At 42.7% G+C, this 23,271-nt stretch overlaps 1 protein-coding gene across 1 annotated transcript; it reads right to left on the bottom strand.

Annotated features, from left to right (window-relative positions):
- Nucleotides 1–114: 114 nt before the first annotated feature.
- On the bottom strand, nucleotides 115–23,268 carry PEX3 (peroxisomal biogenesis factor 3). Its single transcript, XM_014939570.1, has 12 exons — nucleotides 23,108–23,268; nucleotides 14,963–15,094; nucleotides 13,436–13,517; nucleotides 9,775–9,818; nucleotides 7,952–8,076; nucleotides 6,589–6,655; nucleotides 6,434–6,488; nucleotides 4,916–5,072; nucleotides 4,004–4,074; nucleotides 3,487–3,609; nucleotides 1,491–1,587; nucleotides 115–919 (listed from the first exon to the last, which is right to left on the bottom strand). Exons 1-12 carry the CDS (start codon nucleotides 23,178–23,180, stop codon nucleotides 836–838), a joined length of 1,110 nt encoding a protein of 369 aa, XP_014795056.1. The 5' UTR covers nucleotides 23,181–23,268; the 3' UTR covers nucleotides 115–835.
- Nucleotides 23,269–23,271: the final 3 nt, after the last annotated feature.

Below are 23,271 nucleotides of genomic sequence, written 5' to 3'. Positions count from 1 at the left end.
CTAGTATTAAATTGAAAGAACAAAACTCAAAATCTTGATATTATAAGTGGTGGGCCAAAGGAGATTATTAATGCCTGCCCTGCTGTAATGTTAACACACACACACACACACAAATTTTACATTAAAATATTTTATTACAATACAGACAATTGGGTTCAAAATTAATACAAATTAAGATAAAATATTTACAAGTTAATGTGTACAGTGTAGCTGTTTGAACAGCAGAAACGAGAGAACTTCTAAAAAACCCACATTCCTTTAGTACTAAGTACCAGAGAGAGCACCCTCCTCGGCTTCTTCAAGAGGAACACGCAGCAGTTGGCAAAGGCTTTCTGAAGAATGAGACTCTTTGGAATAACATTTGGTAAGTTAAGAGGAAAGTTTTTTTTTCCTTACAAAAAAGAAAAATTTGGGAGAAACAAACAGCCTTACTTCATTCTGCTACTCTCTGCTATTCTTAGAACACTATCACTAGGTGGTTTATTTTTTTCCAAAACCTCCACCCCCAAGGCAAATAACTTGTTGCAATACTGCCCCCAGATGCCTTTCAGATGCAATAAAAATAATGAATTATGGAAGAGTTTAACCATTTTTTTTTAATAGAAAAGTCTTTACATACAATGATTCTTTTAACAAGAATATTTTTAATGGGTGTTTGAAACAGAATTCTATTAGAAGAAATCTGGGCTCACTCCCACTTATTTTTTTTTTCTCCTTCAGAATGTTCTTTCTGCTGGTCTGTCCCTCCTACACCGTTATAAAATTAACCCAAGTCTCATCAGTAGTCACAAGGGATTTGTTATAAATACACAATCTAGTCCTATAAATGTGCAGTTCATTTCTCTAGTTGCTGAGGGGTACTAAAAGCTTCATAAACATTAGCAGCAAAATCTTTCACTTGTTCCATCATCAACAGGTCCTGCAAGAAATTTAAAGGATAAATTTGCTTAAATCAAACACATCCCCCACTGTTCTGGTCTTGCTGCAGCCCAGGATTCACCCAGCCCTCCCACTGAGATGGACCTCCAGTTTCAGCCAGGCAGATCATAGAATCATAGAATGGTTCGGGTTGGAAGGGACCTCAAAGATCATCCAGTTCCAACCCCCTGCCCTGGGCAGGGACACCTCCCACCAGACCAGGTTGCTCCAAGCCCCATCCAGCCTGGCCTTGAACCCCTCCAGGGATGGGGCAGCCACAACTTCCCTGGAAGTTTCATCTTCCTGGAAGATGAAAAAATACTCTAAAGAACTACAAGTAGGACCAAGTCAAGAGGCCTTTTTGTGCTTCTGCACGGTTTAGCAGAGGGGAGATGTTCTAGTAAAATAGCATATTTTTGGAAGATACAAAACAAATTAATGCTAATTGTTTCGATTTATTTTTTTTTTAAAGCCACCGAATTGAAACAGAATGAAGTACATTATTAAAAAGAAATACACACCATTCATTTCAAAATTTGACTTGGGATACATTAAATAAGCAAGATTCTTACCTGAACAAAGTGACTGGGTGTTTCACTGCACACCGAATGGATCTGCCCATTGATTATTGGAATTATCTTGGCTAAAGGAAGACTGACACTGGAAAGACTAGAAAAAAAAAAAACCAAATATTGACCTCGGCCTGCTCTGACATTAGTAAAGCCACTAAACTTTGATTATTTCAATTCTAAACAACTGCTACTTCAAAAGCAGGAGTGGAAAGACTGCGAACTAAAAGGTACAGATAAACTTAGGAACTTTTTTTCCTTATCAAAGCTTTAACAGAAGCACCAAAGCAAATTTCAGTTGGTGTCCTATTGCGCACAGTTTCACACTTGCTTCTCACCCAAGAGAAAGAGGGTTTAGCCCAAGTCTTTACACGGGTGTGTATGTGAACAGTTGCTAAAAGTCTACACTCTCACACTATTTCAAACTCTAAGGCTTAGGACAGACGGGCCATCTACAGCCTTTGGGGTATTTTAAATGATGTAACAGTATATATTTAAATAAAAGTATTACTCTTTGAGAGCCATCGGTTATTAAATGTACATAAACCCAGTTGTTATTCAAGGTTTTAATTTTAATACATTAGAAATCATATTTCAAGGATCTGGACTCAGCTTTTGGATTTGTAACACACTCACTGCACTGGTTAAAACCAAAGTTCACTTCAGAATAAAAGCTATTTTCAAACAAACAGTCCTCTAGGAAGAGGCAGAAGATCCTGAATGTTAATATCTCTTTTTCCAGCACAGCAGCAAAGAACCTGTAGGTGCTTTGGCTACGAGGATTTGGGGAATCGAGGCAATGATCACCTTCCTTGGGATCTACAGCAGCTGAGTCAGAGTTTGGGGCGCAGGGAGCTGATGTGCTGCCCTGGGGGGACACTGTCCTTGTGCCAGCCTTGCAGGGGAGATGCTGAGCTACAGCTTCAGTCATCACCCTCTGTGGGGTAAATCCTGCCCTAGAGAGGCTGTGCCCGTGCAGGGTTCAAGGCAAGAAGTGGAAGGCACAGGTCATCTCATTTCTACTTCTAGATCTGCAGGTAACAGTGGGAAAGATACCTCCCTGGCTGGGAAGAAACATGCAATACTCCCAGCCTAAGGCTTAGGACAGACGGGCCATCTACAGCCTTTGGGGTATTTTAAATGATGTAACAGTATATATTTAAATAAAAGTATTACTCTTTGAGAGCCATCGGTTATTAAATGTACATAAACCCAGTTGTTATTCAAGGTTTTAATTTTAATACATTAGAAATCATATTTCAAGGATCTGGACTCAGCTTTTGGATTTGTAACACACTCACTGCACTGGATTTAAATAAAAGTATTACTCTTTGAGAGCCATCGGTTATTAAATGTACATAAACCCAGTTGTTATTCAAGGTTTTAATTTTAATACATTAGAAATCATATTTCAAGGATCTGGACTCAGCTTTTGGATTTGTAACACTCTCACTGCACTGCTTAAAACCAAAGTTCACTTCAGAATAAAAGCTATTTTCAAACAAACAGTCCTCTAGGAAGAGGCAGAAGATCCTGAATGTTAATATCTCTTTTTCCAGCAGAGCAGCAAAGAACCTGTAGGTGCTTTGGCTACGAGGATTTGGGGAATCGAGGCAATGATCACCTTCCTTGGGATCTACAGCAGCTGAGTCAGAGTTTGGGGCGCAGGGAGCTGATGTGCTGCCCTGGGGGGACACTGTCCTTGTGCCAGCCTTGCAGGGGAGATGCTGAGCTACAGCTTCAGTCATCACCCTCTGTGGGGTAAATCCTGCCCTAGAGAGGCTGTGCCCGTGCAGGGTTCAAGGCAAGAAGTGGAAGGTACAGGTCATCTCATTTCTACTTCTAGGTCTGTAGGTAACGGCTGGGAAGAAACATGCAATGCTCCCAGGTGTCTACGTGACCAAAGTGAGGAGAACTTCAAGTAGGCAGGAAAATCCAGAGTCTTTTTTGGAAGGAAGGCGTTATTCACCCGAGAACCCCAACAGAAGGAAACATTTACCTATTCACAGAGCCGTTCTGCGAGAGGTCCTGTTCAGTAGGTCTAAAAAACTCCGCCATGTTGTCCAGCAATCGACTGAATCCTCTATTTAAACACGTGCCCAAAACTGTACTGAAGTCTGGACTGAAAAAAAAAGAAAATAAAAATTAAGTGGCTCGATTCCTGGGATTTGTTTTTTCAAACTAAAAAACCCTGCAGGTATTCAGTGCCACAGCCATCCCTCCCCTAAGGGACCATGACCCAGACAAAAGGCCATTAGTGCAGCCACCTCCTGACAGACCAGCTCCCCAGTAACTCCACATCCTGGTCATCTCGTTAAGGCTGGATTATTTCTTATAAATGAGTTTCAGAGCTCTCAAACTTTGAAAATCCCAGCCAACAAGTAGTGAATATAAAAATATAATGCAGCAGAGTGGTCACATTTCACAAAGTTCACAGCTTCTTATATGAAAATAATTGTCTTACATAAACAAGAGTGGTGAGGAGATTAATATGAATACAGGGTGTTTCTCTGTACCTTTCTAGCATATCTCTAGTTTCATTAAGTAATTTAATTGTAGCAATGTCTTTTTCTGTGAGTCCACAGGCCTAGAAAAAGCAAAGACAGACACTATTTAGTAAGAGATCCATTGGCAACCGTAAGAATAAGAGTAGAAATAGTTTTGTACTATGGATTAAGTCTAGATGTACAAGTCAAATCTAGTTAAAAGATGTATTGTCGTAAAATGATTAAGTCTAGATGTACAAGTCAAATCTAATTAAAAGAAAAGATGTATTGTCCTAAATCAGATGCTTTATAATCTGTGTTCTAATTTTCCTTTTAAATGATCACTGTAGGATTTTCTTTTTTAACTAAAACCAGTATTAGCAGGAAATACCAGACTAATTGAGCAAAATATTTCTTCCACCTCTGACCTTCAAAACTGAAATAAACCCTGTGCATCAGCTTCAGTCACAGGAGTCAGTGCACGTGGTCACGTGCTGGAGCCTGAGTCCTGTCCTTACACTAGACTAATGCCAAGTTAAGGATGAATTTTCCCCAGCTCCATGGGTGGAGACAAACACCTTTAGAAAATGTAGGAAATTAATGTTATGACTCAGATGAGATGCACCTTTCCCTTGACTCCTCTTCCAGCCCAAAGCACCAAAGGGCTGCAGCACACCAGCACCTCCTTGGGCCTTCAGCCAAGAAGCTACAACCATCCAAGACCTTTGCTGGCACACAAGGGCCAGGAAATGCAACTGACTTCAGTGCTGAGTGAAAATGCACTCTCTTACAGCACGTTTCACAGGCCAGAAGCAGTAATGGGGCTGTGTTCCTCTGATTTATGGATTTATGATGGAAAAGCCATCGCCGTTTATCAAAGAGAGAGACGCCACGGTACACGCAGAACGAAAAGAGGTAGATGAAAGAAACTGGAACAAGTACCTGGGCAGCCAAAGGGTTTTCTTCATCTGGCATCAGATAGTGACATAAGGGAGAGTAAGACTCAGTCTGATCTGAATCTTTATGTTCCACCGCTTTCCTGATATCTTTAAGTTTCTGTTCCAGATCCAGGAGAGACAGGGTGTGCTTCAGGGAGATGCTGGGAAAGAAAAAGACTGCAATGTTGATCGCAACACAAGTAGAATCATAGAATCATTCAGGTTGGAAGAGACCCTTGGGATCATCGAGTCCAACCATCTACCCTACTCTACAAAGTCCTCCCCTACACCATATCCCTCAGTACCCCATCTAAACGGCCCTTAAACACATCCAGGGATGATGACTCAACCACCTCCCTGGGCAGCCTATTCCAGTGTCTGACCACTCTTTCTGTGAAAAATTCCTTCCTAATGTTCAGTCTAAAGACTGAACTTTTCCCTGAAGACTCTTGAATAGTTTGGTGGTCCACTGGTTTCTGGACCCCAAAGCAAGGAGGGAAGCCACTTGCTGTGTGGGACATGGGTAGGAGAGGTCAAGGCAACCCTGCAGGACAGCATGAACCTGTGTAATGATGCTTTGTCCTCCTCCCACTAATACCTTCCCAAGTAGCAGGATCCCAGTCTGCTACTGGGATTTGAAGTGGTTTGCAGTGGCAGACACAGCCTGCTAGAATCAAAAGCTTCTTTTGGAAGAAGTCAGTACGCCTGCCTTCCTGTCTTTTTTTGTTGTTGTTTTGGGGAGTTTAATGAAACTCACTGTTTTGGGAACAGTCATCACAATAAAAATCTACAATCTCTCCACAGAGAAACACAGACTCTTACCTTCCAAAAACTTTACGCACGGCTGCTTTAACGATAGTAATTAACTCCGTCATCGAGTCCAACCATCTACCCTACTCTACAAAGTCCTCCCCTACACCATATCCCTCAGTACCGCATCTAAACGTCCCTTAAACACTTCCAGGGACGGTGACTCAACCACCTCCCTGGGCAGCCTATTCCAGTGTCTGACCACTCTTTCTGTGAAAAATTCCTTCCTAATGTTCAGTCTAAAGACTGAACTTTTCCCTGAAGACTCTTGAATAGTTTGGTGGTCCACTGGTTTCTGGACCCCAAAGCAAGGAGGGAAGCCACTTGCTGTGTGGGACATGGGTAGGAGAGGTCAAGGCAACCCTGCAGGACAGCATGAACCTGTGTAATGATGCTTTGTCCTCCTCACGTGGGTAGGAGAGGTCAAGGCAACTCTGCAGGACAGCATGGACCTGTGTAACGATGCTTTGTCCTCCTACCACTAATACCTTCCCAAGTAGCAGGATCCCAGTCTGCTACTGGGATTTGAAGTGGTTTGCAGTGGCAGACACAGCCTGCTAGAATCAAAAACTTGTTTTGGAAGAAGTCAGTACGCCTGCCTTCCTGTCTTTTTTTGTTGTTGTTTTGGGGAGTTTAATGAAACTCACTGTTTTGGGAACAGTCATCACAATAAAAATCTACAATCTCTCTACAGAGAAACACAGACTCTTACCTTCCAAAAACTTTACGCACGGCTGCTTTAACGATAGTAATTAACTCCGTCAGTCCTAGGAGGAGGAAAGCATCAAATTTATTGTAATGATTTGCTCAAGTCGAGAAAAAAAGTAGAATTTGGTAAGTGTAGTTAGTTCATGATAAGCACCATACCGTCTCCTAACAGGTGCTGGATACTGGATAAATATTGCTCCTGCACTTCAGGGGGAGCTAGGGGTGTCTACGGGGAAAAAAAACAACAGTTGTGAGATGTCAGCAGTAGAGAACAAAGCAACAATCATTTCAAACCAGTCACGACCAATTTCCTTCATCTTCCTAATACCCTGCAGCAGGTAGACTCCCCTATTCTCACACAACTGTAGCTTCTGAGTCTCTGCCATCAACCCATGGGCCCTTCCTAAGTCCTCTTGCATTCTTCAGGACTCTCCAGATCTCTCTCCCACCTTCAGTGCCACAGAAAAGTCCTTCACTTTACAGTCATCTATAGGGAAGTCTCTTAAGAAAACTGCATTGCAGGTGAAATTGGACCCTCCACCATCCCAAAAAGTAAATCCAGGGGAAAAGGGTGTTTGTGCTCGGCCCTAACGAAAGCCTGTCTGATGGAACAGCAGCTTTCAGGAACTGAGGGGATCCCAGTCTGCCCCAGCCTTGGAGTCAGCCCTGTCAACCCACTTCTCACTGGGAAAGGAACAGAGAAGAAACACGTTTCTAGTCCAAACTCATCTTGCCCTTTTTAAAAAGCATTTTCAGTTTTTACAAGTGCAGCAGGGGCTCCATCCACCCCGGCCTCCCTCATGGGAGCTTTTCTCAGACCTGCCTTGACACGCTCTTCCTTGAGCTGGAGCTATCACAGAATCAGAGCCTGGATCCGTTATTTCTAGATGAGCCACCCAACAATTTGCAGACCTTACTCAGTAGTACGTGCTTACTGTGCCATTCATCTATTTTTATTGAGCAGTGATTAGATATAAAAAAATATAAAACCCAAGTCTTCTGCCTAGCTTGGCCCCACCAACAGACATTTAAAGTAGAGGGGCTTTTGGAGTTAAACAAAATAGTCAAAATTTCAAAGATAACATTTTTCTTCTTTAATCCTAGGAAAATTTAACAGGGGGGATTAATGTATGTGCTAGGAAGACTTAAGCATTTATATACATTTGCATACAAATCTTGGATCATTCACACAGTATTACTGTTTCACAAAAAATTAATGAAAGCAAAGAATTTATCTCATGTTGGTGTTTAGATACAAATTGACCTCCTTTAAGCAATACAAATGCAGAGAAAAGGTGCTCTTCAATATTGCTAGTATTTTGTAGTTGTATTGCCAAATCATCCAAATAAAACACATCAGTGTATTTACTGCCAGTGACGCTTCCCCATCTCCCACTCGTACAAGAGCTCTCACTTTCACCCCAACACTCCTACTCTGTGCCCTTTTTGTCTCTCACTGAATTATCCTTTTGCTTCCAAGAAAACGGGCAGTTCAACCCGTGGAGCAATGGGAGGGACTCACGGTGCCGTTCTTGCCGAGTGCAGCGTTATCCAGGTAGATGTAACCACCGATGATGTTCAGCTGGACCCGCAGCAGCACCACCAGCATGCAGGTGCTGTACACAGCCACGATGCTTCGGGTGAAACCTTGGGGAGAGACAACAAACATCACCACCAAGTCAAAGAAAGGAGGACAGACCAAGGAGGGAGAGGGCTCTCCAGGACTCAAGAAACCACAGTCAACATTTCTCTCATTGGTTGTCATAACACATGTTTTCATAACACACCCCCAAGTTGGTCATGAGTCTAAGATGTGCTGGAGCTACATCTGAAGTGCCCCATTTAAAGTCCTATATTAATATAATTTTGCACTTTACACAAGTTATTTGGGGAAAAAATAAAAATTCTAGAAGTTGCTCCAGAAGGAAAAGGGATGTACTGTCAAACCACCTTTCTTCATTAGGCCAGGAAATACACACAGTACGACAGCCCTTGTCATTTAAGCAATTAAGACACAGAAAGTGTAACAGTAGCTTGGGAAAAAAAGTTACCTAAGGCTGGAGCAGCTAATAACTAAAGAAAGAAAATGGAAGTGAGCATCAGCTACCAGCCAGCAGGCAAGAGAGGATGTGTGGAAGAAGTGACAGGCCAGGAAATACACACAGTACGACAGCCCTCATCATGCAATTAAGACACAGAAAGTGCAACACCAGCTTGAGAAAAAAAAGCTACCTAAGGCCGGAGCAGCTAATAACTAAAGAAAGAAAATGGAAATGAGCATCAGCTACCAGCCAGTAGGCAAGAGAGGATGTGTGGAAGAAGTGACATGAATGAACATGGCTGAGTGCTGGAGTATCAAGGACATGGGAAGAAAGGAGCTGGCTCAGAAGCAGAAGGTGTTGTGAAAAGGAGAAATGGAATCAAAAGGAAGAGAAGACAAAACCAGGGGGGTGGCAGGGGTAACAAACAGTACCAAGGAATCAAAAGCAATAAACAAAGCTCAGTGGTATTTCACTACATAATTATCTGACTTGACTTCTTCTTCCTTCCCTCCCCCGGCCTCCACCAGCCAATAAATAAGATGAACCAAAGGGCTGGCAGCCGCTGTGTGGTGGTTCTCTCCAAGAGGCTGGAAGAGAGGAAGTTGCTGGTGGTGTTGGGGCTGGCCTCTGCTTCTGACTGATGGCTTCTGTTGGCTCTGCACAGAACTTCTGAAAAACTAGTCTGATTTTTCTGTGATGGCACAGAAAAGCTCTCACAAAGTTTTCTTCAGCGGGGTAACATGAAGGCCAACAGAAGAGGGTTGAAGGAGGGAGGGAGCCAGACTCTTTTCAGTGGTTCCCAGTGAGAGGACGAGGGGCAACGGGCACAAGTTGGAACATAAGAGGTTCCACTCAAATATGAGGAGAAACTTCTTCACGGTGAGGGTGACGGAGCCCTGGAACAGGCTGCCCAGGGAGGGTGTGGAGTCCCCTTCCTTGGAGATTTTCAAGACCCACCTGGATGCTCCTGAGTAACATGCTCTAGCTCTGGGCAATCCTGCTTCAGCAGGGGAGTTGGACTAGATGATCTCTATGGTCCCTTCCAACTCTAAAATTCAGTGAAATTCAGTGAAACTCTTTGCCTCTGAGCTTCTAACTTCCCTCGGGGCTACGAAACATCCCTTCAGGAGGAGCTTTTGGGATGGGGGGGACAGACAGGAAAAAGGTTTGCCATGTAACATGTTACACCATCTTCCCATCTACTGAAACAACAACAATGGGAAGTGTGCCTTTCAAAGGGCGTGAAAGACATTTGAAATTGACGCTAAATATTATGCAGATGGAACCTTTTGTTTCCACTTACTTATTATCTTTAAATCCTCCCATATTTCTAACTTGTTTAGTGGCCTGTAGGAAAAATAAATGGAAATATTAAACATTAAAAAGTGTATTTTCCTTATAAACTAATAAATATGTTAAATGAAATAACACTCTGGGGTGAGCTCATTTAACTACTATATAATACTCAGATCAGATTCACGTCGACATTGATTTGCCTCATTCAAGAAAGCAGGATATAAACAATATACTATGAAGTCACAGAAAAGAGATTCAAACTTCCATGTATAATTGTAGTATTTAGTGATATCAATCAGACACTTAGATTATCCATTTTGTGTCACTACACTAAGCAGTCAAGAAAAGCCCACTGATGGCACAAAGTGGTCTTTCCTGGGGCTTTGATCCTGTCTATATTTCATGCAGACCCCGGTTCAGTGGGGCTTCCTGTACCCACCTGTGCATAGTAAGTGCAGGATCAGAATTTCTATATTTAATAATAATATTAATATAATAATATTAATTTAATAATAATATTAATATAATAATATTAATAATATTTAGAGCAGATAGTTCAGATTAACCTGTGCTTATAACTGAGTTTATAAGAAATAACATACTCTGCACCAGAAATCATTTCTCTTTGTAGGAACAAACAAACACCGAGTGATGTTTTGATCTGTCTGGGACAAACACATGCACTTTGGCATTAGTTTGACCATTAGATCACTTCCATAAATGATGAATTTTTAAGCTCACTGCTATCAAATAACACGGACGAACTGATATAAGGAACTATTAAGTCTGTAACTCCAAAAAATAAAGAGACAGAGCAAAGAAAGGATAACTGGAAGAGACACCATGGCACATACCAAGACATTTTACAGACTTCTCTCTTTGCAAGCTAAATCAACGGTTTTAAAAGCTATTCTAAAGCAAAACAAAGGAAAGAACTTAAAAAAAAGTAACATTTCCATAGATAAAAGATATGGGTGGTGAGACACTGGAAGAGGTTGCCCAGAGAAGCTGTGGCTGCCCCATCCCTGGAGGGGTTCAAGGCCAGGCTGGATGGGGCTTGGAGCAACCTGGTCTGGTGGGAGGTGTCCCTGCCCGTGGCAGGGGGGTTGGAACTGGATGATCTTTAAGGTCCCTTCCAACTTGAACCATTCTATGATTCTATGGATTCTATGTAACAGGACTCAAAACCATGTTTATTCTGAGTGGTAAGTTCTCCATGCCAACTGAAGAGAGGAAGAGAAGCCAATACATCAACATCAGCCCTATTTATGTCAAAACATTTTCTAGAGCTCAGAGTTTCTCCTCACAACATAAAGTTACAGCCAGGTAACAGTTTAAGGCTGTGAGTATTAAGCCTAACAGTGGAAATGGTTTTTTCACTGCTGCAATTTACTGAGACTCAGCTGTTACTCAAAATTCGGCTTTTATTTCACATTTATTTCTTTGGAAAAACCATTGTCTGCTATGGAAGCAAAACGGGATGCAAACAAGAAGATTCAGGTTTGGAATAAAGCCCATTTGAGGGGAGGAGGACGGACAGAGCAAGAGTCTCTGAGATGCTCCCTTCTTCAAAAGTTTCTCTGGAAGACCGAAGACTTCAACACCCCCAACCTACCTCTGGCTGCCCCAAATTACTAAAACCATGTAAAATGGTTTTGAATGTAGGGAAATGAACAGATTTTAAGGTAAGGGAACCATCACATGATCTGTAACACATAACATTGATTAAGTGAGGAAAATAATACATCTTCAGGGACACTGAGAAAGATAAATCTCCACATCTAGTCTTTTGTATGTTCAACAACGGCACTCGAGAGCTGAGAGCCGTTTGATTCATCTTCTCAAACCAAAGTGGGAAGAAAACAAACCTCCACCTCCATGTGCAGCACAAGAATGCAGAGCTGCTTCACAGACTTGCTTCAAAGTGGAACGAGCCCCTATGGCCCATTCCATGACCTGTGCCTTCCCAACCCCTCCTCTAGCTTTTCAGTTCCAAAAGTTCAAGCATTTACTTAAAAACTTCCTCAGCGTAAGTCAAAAAAGGAAGCATTAAGACACAAACTCCACTGTAAGATACATTTAAATGCACATCCGCACTGACCCGATGTTGCACGTAACCAGCATTTAAAAAAAAAAAATCTTTGTTTTCAGAAACGTGTAACAGCAACATCAAAAAGTCTCATTTCTATTTTCACTAGTATTATTGGAATTCACAAGGGTGTCACCATACCAGGCAACTGTTTCAACTGCTCAAACAAGGTAGACCATAAGCTATATTTTGATAAAAGAATGCAGGCTACAGAGAACAAAGTAAGGCTTTATGTGTCCTCACCACTGAACAAAGGATTACAGCCCTTTCTGGAGTACTTTGCTGCACAGTCCAGAAGACAAATTTGGTGATCCACAACATTTCTTGTTCCTTCAGGTTAATTTTTCATCGAGTAAAACTCTCATTATGAAAAATATAGTAAATATTCCATTAAAATGAGCTTTCCCTAATTTCTTTTTTTGGGGGTAAATAATATTCAATTCCAGTTGCAAATTCTCAGAGAATCTGTCACAAAAACATCGTTCAGGCTGCGATTCCCACTTGAAATATCACATTATGTTGCCTTGTTGTGGGAGCTTTTTGACTGAAAAAAAGACAATGACTGGACAGGTGATCTATGAAATCCTGGTCAGCTGAAACTACATCTACATAAATAAGGTAGTGGGAGGAGAACTAGAAAGGCAGTCTCGAGTGAGTCACAAACCTTGTGTTAACTGCCTACATAACACTTTTACTCTCTGCCAAATGCCAAGCAGCTTACTCTACTTTTAAGGTATGCTATTACATGCTTTACATATTTTAAAATACGCTATTTTTTCCTGTAGTTATAAGAAATCAAAGGTGTTTTCTGACAAGGGAGCATTCCTCCTAATGTATGACATGCCCCTAATTGTTCTACTTCTAAAAAGAAAAAATACTTCTCATAGCTCACATCCATTTAAAATCTCATCTCGGATACTCTCTGCTACTATTCATGTCTGACCTTGATAAGATTTTTGCATTTTCACAAACAAAACATCAACAACTCAGTCAAGATACCCTGTCCTGCTTAAAGAGGACTTTATCTGCCAACAAGTACTTCAACAAAAACTGTGGCTCTCACTGCAGCACCTTAAAAGAACTATTATTTCTTGCAATGTTTGGATAATGCCAGCCATACCTACCAAAATACACAGAATCATAGAGTGGTTCAGGTTGGAAGGGACCTTAAAGATCATCTAGTTCCACCCTCCTGCCCTGGGCAGGGACACCTCCCACCAGACCAGGTTGCTCCAAGCCCCATCCAGCCTGGCCTTGAACCCCTCCAGGGATGGGGCAGCCACAGCTTCTCTGGGCAACCTCTTCCAGTGCCTCACCACCCTCACAGGAAAGAATTTCTTCCTAATATCTAATCTAAATCTCCCCTCTTCCAATTTAAAACCATTTCCCCTTGTGCAATCATCTACCATAACAAAAAATATTTATGCAGTGATCTCAAAATACCTCAAGACCAGTGACTCAACAGGACAGAGAACTAAGATCACACGTGCTCTCTACATGATAAATATATAATTTGAAAACCACCTTATCTTGTGATCAAAGCAAGTGAGTTTTAACACAATTAACAAAACAGTCTTACCTATTTTTAAGAAGGGATGTGAGACTCTCAGAATTTAATTGGTGCATTAAGGCATCCCTCAATGTCGGAAGCATTGACAGCACTGTTATTAAAAGAAAGAAAAAAAGAGAAAAAAAAAATCATCACAAACCTATCCCCAGCTCTCACTCACGAGCTGCTGTACGATGCAAATCCCAGGGCTCAACAGGCAAAGCTGGAAAGACAAGGGGAATAGGAAAGCAGAAAACCCTGTGAGCACCAGGACGTGCCAGTCACCTGGGTGCCTCCTGTGAGTGTGGGCACAGCACTGCCCTTTCGTGGCTACGTGTCTGTGTGGTCTCTGGCTGCAGATGTGTGCTCACATCTGCACATCCATGCCTTCAGCTCCCCTGAAGAATAGCTGGGGAAAACCTACACTGTTGCATTTCTCCAAACGAGAAGAAAAAGATCTGACGTTTGGTTTTATCCCAACAAGAGAACCAGAGGAAGGTACTTTTTAAACGAAAGAAAGCTGGTGGAAAAAATTCTTTACTTTCACAATATTCAATGTCCAACCACTGCTACATGATGGGAACAGGAAATGGAAAACAAGCACACACAGAACAGAAGAAATACTAACAACAAAATATGAAAAGTCTTGACAAGCAACATGCTCCCAGGCAGAAGGTACTTTAGAGAATGAAAGAAAAACTTAGTCCTTGCAGTAAAAATCAATCCCAGCACTGCTAAATGGAAAAAAAGATGAAAATGAAATCCCAGGGTATTTGATGTCAGTGCACAGGAAGGATTTACAGCCACCCAAGAAGGAAAATGAAATCCCAGGGTATTTGATGTCAGGGTAAACAGTGCACAGGAAGCATTTACAGCCACCCAAGAACTCACTACAAATTTCAACAGAAGAAAATGCTGCCCAGTTTGTTTTATAGAAATAGTTTTGAATGGCCTGCATTTACAAGAATGACAAGGATTTTGTTAAACTCCAGTGTACTATCTCCTCTCCAAAATTCCGAAGACTAGTGGTGTAATATGAACATTTTCATTTTTTGCTCCCCAGCTGGTCAGGTACCTTTTAACTGTTAAAATGTAGGGAACTAATGGGCTGACGTGCTGCTTAGTTGGAAATAAAAATTACTCCCCAAGCTCTCCGTGTAGGTTACTAACGCTGTGCTATAATAAATAAAACAATCCTGCTGTAAATTCAGTGCTGTTTGAATCCGGGTGCTGTTTCACTCCTTAATACCACATGCAGTTTAGGGCAATAAACGAAGGGTCCTGAAGTGCCAAAAACCTATCATCTGCATGTTCATTTGTATGCATTATAGATGTATATGTTCAAACCAAGGGTTAAGATGACCCCTAGAAATCCCTTCAATCCTATTTTCTTCAGATTCCGTCTTTATTATGCAGAACAACTCTATTTATGCACTAGTATTTAATTAATATTTTGAATTCCCCTACACTTCTTATTCTTCTCCCACTCTGTCAATATGTAGCATAAACCCCAAATAACTCTACCCATCAAGAACAGTAGGTATTTCCTTATCTTACCTGTCATATTGCACGTCCTCTGATTACTTTCAAAATGATACTGCCTTCGTGCTTGGGCGATGTATTCAGCTGCCTCTCGCTCTTGGATTTCTCTGATTTTCTTCTGCCCATATTTTCCCAGTAAGTAGACTCCTACGGAGAGAATTTCATATTACAACCTCCTTTAAAAATGTGATGAAGGCCCCTCCAGCCCCTTTCTTTGATTTTAAACCAGAAGGGTGCATAGCGGTTTTTTTAGGATATGTGGGTCTTGAGTATTTTAATACTGATGACAAAGTAATATTCAGAAATCATGTTTTCAAAATTAATTAAAATGTCAAGGGTAATGACTTCAATCACTGTAAGAAACTTTCCTGAGAGGAGGTATCTTGCCTTTCAAAGATGACATTTTTGGTACCACTGCAATGTGAATAACTAGTGCTGATGGGACTGAAGCAAAAATGTAGGGTAACAAAAACAACAGAGAAAAGGAACTGAAACGCACGGGTCTGGAGATGGATGAAAATTTAATTTTTTTTCCAAAAAGATCTCTTGATAAAATTAGCAGAAGTTGAAGACAAAACTCAAGTCTTTATAATCACATAAGAGAAGAATGTTACAGACCAACACTTCCTTCATTTGGTCCTGAAACTTGTCTGTAGGAGGAACCTCAGCTTCAGTGGGGCTTGACTATGGCCCTCATTTCTTACCATGCCTGGTTCCTACGCTCCACCCTCACTCTTCTGCCCATGATGATCTGATCATCCCCCATCGCCCACACTATGAACCTCTATTTCCACAAAGACCCACCAAAAATTTCTGCTCTACATTTGCTCCTCAGAGATTTCTCCAGGTTGCCCACAGCACTTCTCTTGTTGTTCCTCAGCTCTGTCCCCCTTTCTAAGCCATTCCTTGAGATACCACTGCATCTTCTATACTTATCCTTGGCACCTTTGCCTGCTGGAAGCTGCTTTGAGTGAATTTCTCCCCTCCATCCAGGCCTTCTCCTAACATCTCCCGTGCATCAGGTTCACTTGCTGCCTCCTGGATGCACTGGTAGCAGCAGTTACCTATTTAAGGGCAAAACCCAGCCAAACTCCCCAAGATTTTGAATTCAGCTACGTTTTTTAGGTCATTAAAACCTTTCAATACATTCTCCAAAAGGATCATCAGTATGGATTTCTCCAGGTTGCCCACAGCACTTCTCTTGTTGTTCCTCAGCTCTGTCCCCCTTTCTAAGCCATTCCTTGAGATACCACTGCATCTTCTATACTTATCCTTGGCACCTTTGCCTGCTGGAAGCTGCTTTGAGTGAATTTCTCCCCTCCATCCAGGCCTTCTCCTAACATCTCCCGTGCATCAGGTTCACTTGCTGCCACTGCATCTTCTATACTTATCCTTGGCACCGTTGCCCAGTGGGAGCTGCTTTGAGTGAATTTCTCCCCCTCCATCCAGGCCTTCTCCTAACATCTCCCGTGCATCAGGTTCACTTGCTGCCTCCTGGATGCACTGGTAGCAGCAGTTACTTATTTAAGTGCAAAACCCAACCAAACACCCCAAGATTTTGAATTCAGCTACGTTCTTTAGGTCATTAAAACCTTTTAATACATTCTCCAAAACGATCATCAGTATTTCAAAAGGCTTGGCAACTTTGTGCCCAGATATTCACGGTTGCAAAAAAAAACCCCCAGCTATTCCTCTCAGCATGATGTTTCCTAATAGGCAATTTCAAGCCAGACCAGTTTGGAACAACCACGGTCACTTCCATTTATTTCCCAAAAGCCTCATAAAATAAAAATGGGAAAGTCACTTTCTCTTGCCTCAGCCTTTAGGCACTGACCATTTGCCACGGGGACAATTCACCCCATTAGATGCAAGTTCCATATACATAAAATGCTGTATTTCAAAAGGCTTGGCAACTTTGTGCCCCGATATTCACAGTTGCAACAAAAAAACCCCCAGCTATTCCTCTCAGCATTATGTTTCCTAATAGGCAATTTCAAGCCAGACCAGTTTGGAACAACCACAGTCACTTCCATTTATTTCCCAAAAGCCTCATAAAATAAAAATGGGAAAGTCACTTTCTCTTGCCTCAGCCTTTAGGCACTGACCATTTGCCACGGGGACAATTCACCCCATTAGATGCAAGTTCCATATACATAAAATGCAATTTTACCACTGAATTCTAAACTAAAATGAGACTTTGTAAATTACAATTAGATTATTTTTCTCTAAAAAAATGATCAGCTCCTGCCAGGAATATATATTTGGAACACAACTGTCAGGGTACTGACTTTTTTTTCCCCCCAGCTAACATACTGAAACAGCAACAACTTTTTTAGTATTAGCAAATAATTTTTGAACACAAGATTTTTCCAATCATTTTATCCCCCCACATTTTTCCCATCACATTCACACATACTCACTTGTCCAAATGACCACTTTCGTTTATTCCCACCCCCCAATAAATCCTTTAACTTCAGGTTTTGTGGCAGAAAAGTAGTAAGTATAAAAAAAGACTTTTCCTGAACATACACAGGACACATGCAAACAATTCGAGAAGAATCATGCACATGCCCTTGAGTGACACGCTGCAGCAGCACCTTTACAATTAAGATTGAGACAGCTAATTGCTTAATACCTGATTGTTAAAGCTGTGTGATGACTCTGTACTAGGAACTGCCGTGCCTCATGAGGGTCCAAAGGTCGCATTAGTGGTCATCCAGGTTTAACCAGGAGTTTCCAGAAAAACCACTAGTCTAGAACGATGCAACACCAGCTCCTACCAGTCTTATTCTCCCCCTTTCCCTGAACCCATCACCAGGGGTACATGTTATTTACTCCAGTCTCATCTTCACCTTTGGGAATGTGATACATTAGAAGTTGACCAAGGTAAAAGTTCCACCCTCCACATGGCTTAAGCAAAAGCCAGTCAACAACAAAAAAGCCTGGATGTCAAGCTGCAGCAAAAGATGACAACTTGTCATCGTTGTCAGCTTCGTGATGATGAATTTCTGCCCACCAGAAGCAGGTCTCCAGCTCACAGGGCATTTCAAAGAGCTGCCAGCCTGGGGGCTGGTCTGCACGTGTGTTCACGTTTTACCTTAGAACCACCTTGTCCATCTATATTGATACACGTAGCATTCATTCCGGAGACTTGAAAATAACAGGGATTCCTAAGAAGTCTGGGCTGAATGCATCACATGAAAACACTGTCACTTGGAGTTGGAATCTGGACCAGAGAAAGCCACATCCCAAGAACTGCCATGTCAAGTGAGCTAATCTACCTGAAAGAAACTAAACTGCCTTTCTGAAAATCCCTGTTGTTATAAACAAGCAAGGTGAACGCCAACTGTTTACAACAGCTAACAGAACTCAATTTCACCTCTCAGAATGGCACAGGAGTTCTGCAAAAAGAGGCAGCAGCAACATTTTACTCATGCCCAATTCGCTAAAGTGTTGTATAGATGGAACTTCATACTCACATCTTTCCCATATGTTTCATACAAAACCAGGAATTCAGAAAATTCAGCACTAATGAGGCTGCCCAAAAAGATAATTTCTACTTAAACCTTTTTCTGCCTTCGTTAAGATGTAAACCATACAAACCACTACAGTCCCAACACTTCTGATTCACAGAGGGTTCAGAATCAGGCGAGTGGCACAAACGAAGGCTACATCAGCTGATGCCAGAACCTGCAGGTCCAGCAACCTTTAAAACTGTTATATAAAATGAAATGTATTTACATTTGTATTGGTTGTCTATGCTGGTTTTGTCTGGGATAGCAGCAATCTTCTTCATAGTAGCTGGTATGGGGCTGTGTTTTGGATTTGGTAATAGAGGGATGATTTTGTTATTGCTGAGCTTACACAGAGCCAAGTTTTCTCACTTTTACCCTTCTGATTCTCTCCCCCATCCCACCAAGGAGGGGTGGGCAGTGTAAGCCAGCAGCTGGGTGGTACTTCCTTGGGCTCAAACCATGACACTGTCCTACACCATGGAACACCCGGGGTCTACAACACCCATATCCTGTGGAAGCAACACCTCCATCCACCTGTTAACAATGAATTGAGAGAAATATGCTCTAACTTGTCTGAGTAGCCCTCTTTGGCTGTAGCGTTGCGTAGGCTCTTCCCACCTGAATGTAAGCAATGGAAGGAGCCTACAAAATCTGCAGGCTCTTACACATTCAAGCCAGTGGTGTGGAACAGGTAGAATATTTCTCACATCCCAGAAGTTATGGCTCAGCTCTCCCTCAGCACTTTCACCTCTTCACAGGTGGAATGGAGATGAGCGGATGGGTGGGATAACGTAACTAGGAGGCATCCAGTTTTCAGGAAACCTCTTTATAACTCTATGTAACCTTTACTCTCACTGCCATGCTTTCACCAGGAAAAAAAAAATAAGGGTAAATGTTCAGTTTTAAGAATTTAATTATGTAGGAATTGCGCTGACACACAGAAGGCTGCATCCTTCCAGAACACTGACAGCTCTATAAGTAGTGGTTTGTCCTAATATACAAGCAAACCTTGTGTCAACTGACATACAACTGTCCCACTATGGTTGAAAACCATATTTAAAATAAAAAGGCACTAAGGCCTTATTCTCTTGGCACCATCGAGTCCCACCAAAACCTATTTAACGCCCCTGCACTCACTCACGAGCCAAGACAACTTTCTTTGCTTAAGCAGACAGACTTCTGCACTGAAATGGGCTTTCTGCAAGCCCAAGGTTGCAACAGATGAAACTGAGCAATAATTCATTCACCACTGAAATCACAACCATACACTGCAGACACACCCTGAACTTGTTCTTCCACTGCAACAAGAGAATTTCAACAGCAAATCATTTTGTAACGTCCATTGAAATCTACCTCTAACTCTGAGCACTGAGAAACCACTTTAAGGTAAATTTACCTACCCAATAAGAACAAGTGAACATAACACACCTTGCAGCTCCATCGTGCTAGTTCTCTCTCTAGTTTAAATATTTCTAGTGGGTTTGATCCCAGAGTAGTAGATTTTGCTTGCTTTAAGACATTCAAGTCTTCTTCACACCATCAAAAGAACAGAATTCTGAAGAAAGGGTTTGCACAGGGTCGTTGCTAAGTTGAGGTCTTCTCAACCCTCCTCTATGGTTAAGGAAAAAATTGCACCTATTGCAGTTGCTTTTCCCCCCAACTTCAGCTCTTATTTTATGAGTTTTGCACCTTCATAAGCAGAAAAATCTGTTGTGGTGCTGGGATTGACAGGAATGACACTAAGAATGACAGCCACTGATAATACACAAGAAATCTGCGTCATTAAACAGAGGAAAGGCTACCAACCAACTCACATTTTGATGCAATAATCCTTCAGTAACACAACACTGATACAACACTGTATCAATAACAACCTAGAGATGCTTCTGCACTGTCTCAAGAATCATTAAATATTCACATCAATCTCTGACCATGTGCCAGTTAAAGACTTATAAAATCATTAAACCCTATGATGTCCCATTCTCCTTGTTGCATCTTGCTTCCCAGAAAACGCAGCTACAGCTCTTAAAAAAAAAACCCAAACACCAGAGACGTAGATTCCAGTCTCTGATACTAAATCAGCAGATTTGGATGCTTTTCTTAAATGATTCAGCCACTTTCAAATCTTCTGTCTTCAAGTAAAAGCAGTGATGTGAAGTTGCCTTCTGCCTTCCAACATTAGGCAGTATTTTTTGGAGGAGAGTCCTTCGTGGGCCTCAGAGCTCCGATTCATCGGTGGTGGCATTAACACAGCTCCTGGAGTTACTTTAAGGTCTGATCCATAACTAATACGTAGATGGCCAAAGCACTCAAGATTCAGTTGCAGACCAACTGTGGTGCAGCACTTCAGTAAATCCCTCCATCTCCCAGGCTGCCCTAAAATATCACGGTGCACATTGCAGCTGGTGGCAGCTAATGACCTTCTCCTGCTCGCAGACACCCCCATTAACTGCAGAGTCTCAAATACAAAAAAACAGGAATTCTCTATAGCCCTCAAACACAACACGGTCTGAGGAAACAGGTACTTGACGCCACACAGGCAATGAGAGCGTAGTTCAATATTTTCAGTAAGAAGTTGAAATGCTTGTTACAAGAGGAGCACCTTGGGTTGGTTTGGTTTGTTTTTTTTGATTGGTCATACTTTAAACAACTATATTTTAGTCCCTAATTACTTTATTTTGAAAGTGACTTCATGCAGTCAGTAGCGTTTTAGTAAAAGTGACACTGAACTGTACATCAACAGCACCAATCATAAGAAAAGAAGTTGCAAATTCAGTGACACTCAAGCGGTTTGCAGGCTGGCAGAGGGCTGTCTACACACGATGAATTTCGGGTTGCAGGCTGAGGACTACCAAAAGCCACAACCTCCCCGATATTTCCTTTGCCACTCGGACATTGATCCACATTTACTAGCTGAAACTAGGACAACTGATGTTTTTTACTATTCCCATTTGTCCACCCACCACTATTTTGAAAGTGACTTCATGCAGTCAGTAGTGTTTTACTAAAAAAGTGACAGATAAGAAAAGAAGTTGCAAATTCAGTGACACTCAAGCGGTTTGCAGGCTGGCAGAGGGCTGTCTACACACGATGAATTTCGGGTTGCAGGCTGAGGACTACCAAAAGCCACAACCTCCCCGATATTTCCTTTGCCACTCGGACATTGATCCACATTTACTGGCTGAAACTAGGACAACTGATGTTTTTTACTATTCCCATTTGTCCACCCACCACTCTCACACAGACAGCTGAAGGGGAGGGGGGAACAGCTTGCAGGTTACAGCCTGGTATGTCAAAGTAAATCTGTTTATTTAACAGGGTGGGTTGTAAGCGTGGTGGCTCAGAAATTGGTAAACTTTTCGTTCTGCTGTACTTGCAGAGTCAGAAAACCTGCAGGTGAAGGGGTGAAGCGGTCTGACTTCAGTAATCATCATCTAACCTATTACTGTGTATTAAATCATCACTTGGAAAAAAACGCAGAAGAAATTCAGGCTGAAAGGGTGCAGAAGACACAACCACCAAGGCAAGTCAGAAGTATATACAATTCACCTTCACAAAAGACCTCACCTAAACGCAAGAGAAAAATATTTAACCGTTCAGGCAAGTTCCAGGGGGTATAAACAAATACCAACTTTCCTTAGCAACTCTGCAATGTTTAATTCTGTACCATTTGCATAAGATAGAAGTACATCTGATGGCTGAGCATGCAAAGACATGGCTCTATCTTCAGAGGAGTATCTAATCTCCAGCTGCACAGATATGCACCTCATTACTAAACAGAGACAGATCCAAGGCGGTATTTTAAATCCAATTCCGACTGAAAATAACCCTATAATAATAACAACTCCTAGGAAAGGAGAAGTGTACCAGACCAGAACCACCCTACAGGTTAGACAGGAGCCTTAAGGGAGAAAGAAAGGCTTGAATGATTAACACAAACCCTCCTCTCCAGGGAAGTTTTGGGTCTGCAGCTGGTTTACAATTCACCTCAACGCAGGAGTCACTTTTAAAAGTGCAGGATTTCAGCCTCCATCCTAACACAACTACCACCAGACCAGAACCACCCTACAGGTTAGACAGGAGCCTTAAGGGAGAAAGAAAGGCTTGAATGATTAACACAAACCCTCCTCTCCAGGGAAGTTTTGGGTCTGCAGCTGGTTTACAATTCACCTCAACGCAGGAGTCACTTTTAAAAGTGCAGGATTTCAGCCTCCATCCTAACACAACTACCAGCTGCTCTTTGCCCTGTTAAACCTTGTTTCAAACCAACGCCGGCCCTAGGAGCCCCCCGGGGCGAGGTGACCCCCCCGTGTTTGGGGGTTCAGGGGACGATGCGTGGATTTTCCCCGCTATGGATGGGACCCCCCTCCCTCCCCCGCGCTCCCCCAGGGCCGGGGCCGCTCCAGGCCTCCGCGGAGCCCCCTGCGCCACAGCCACGGAGGAGGCCTCTCGGACCCCGCCGGCCCCGTCAGGCCGAGCAGAGGCTGCCCTGACAGCGGGGAGCCCGTCCGACTACCGGGGGCAGGCCGTCGGGCTCAGGGGCCGCCTCCCCGGCGAGAAGCGGGAGCGCTTTCAGCGGGGAGGCCCCGCGGCCGAGCCCGGGGAGGTGCCCGCCGCCCCTCAGGCCCAGCTGCCGGGCACTCACCGCCGAGGAAGGTGCCGAGGACGAGGCATTTCTTCTTGTGCCGCTTGAGGAAACTCCAAAGGGACCGGAGCATCCTGCGCTCCCGGCCCGGCCCGGCCGCCCCTCGCCTCCCCGCGTCGGCGGAAGGGGCGGTGGAGGCACCGGCTCCTCCCGCGGTGCCCGGC

Source organism: Calidris pugnax, unplaced genomic scaffold (assembly GCF_001431845.1).
Source record: "Calidris pugnax isolate Ruff unplaced genomic scaffold, ASM143184v1 scaffold57, whole genome shotgun sequence".
Classification (NCBI taxonomy): Eukaryota; Metazoa; Chordata; class Aves; order Charadriiformes; family Scolopacidae; genus Calidris; species Calidris pugnax.
The sequence above is the reverse complement of the archived record's forward strand: the minus strand, read 5'-3'. Positions and strand labels throughout refer to the sequence as shown.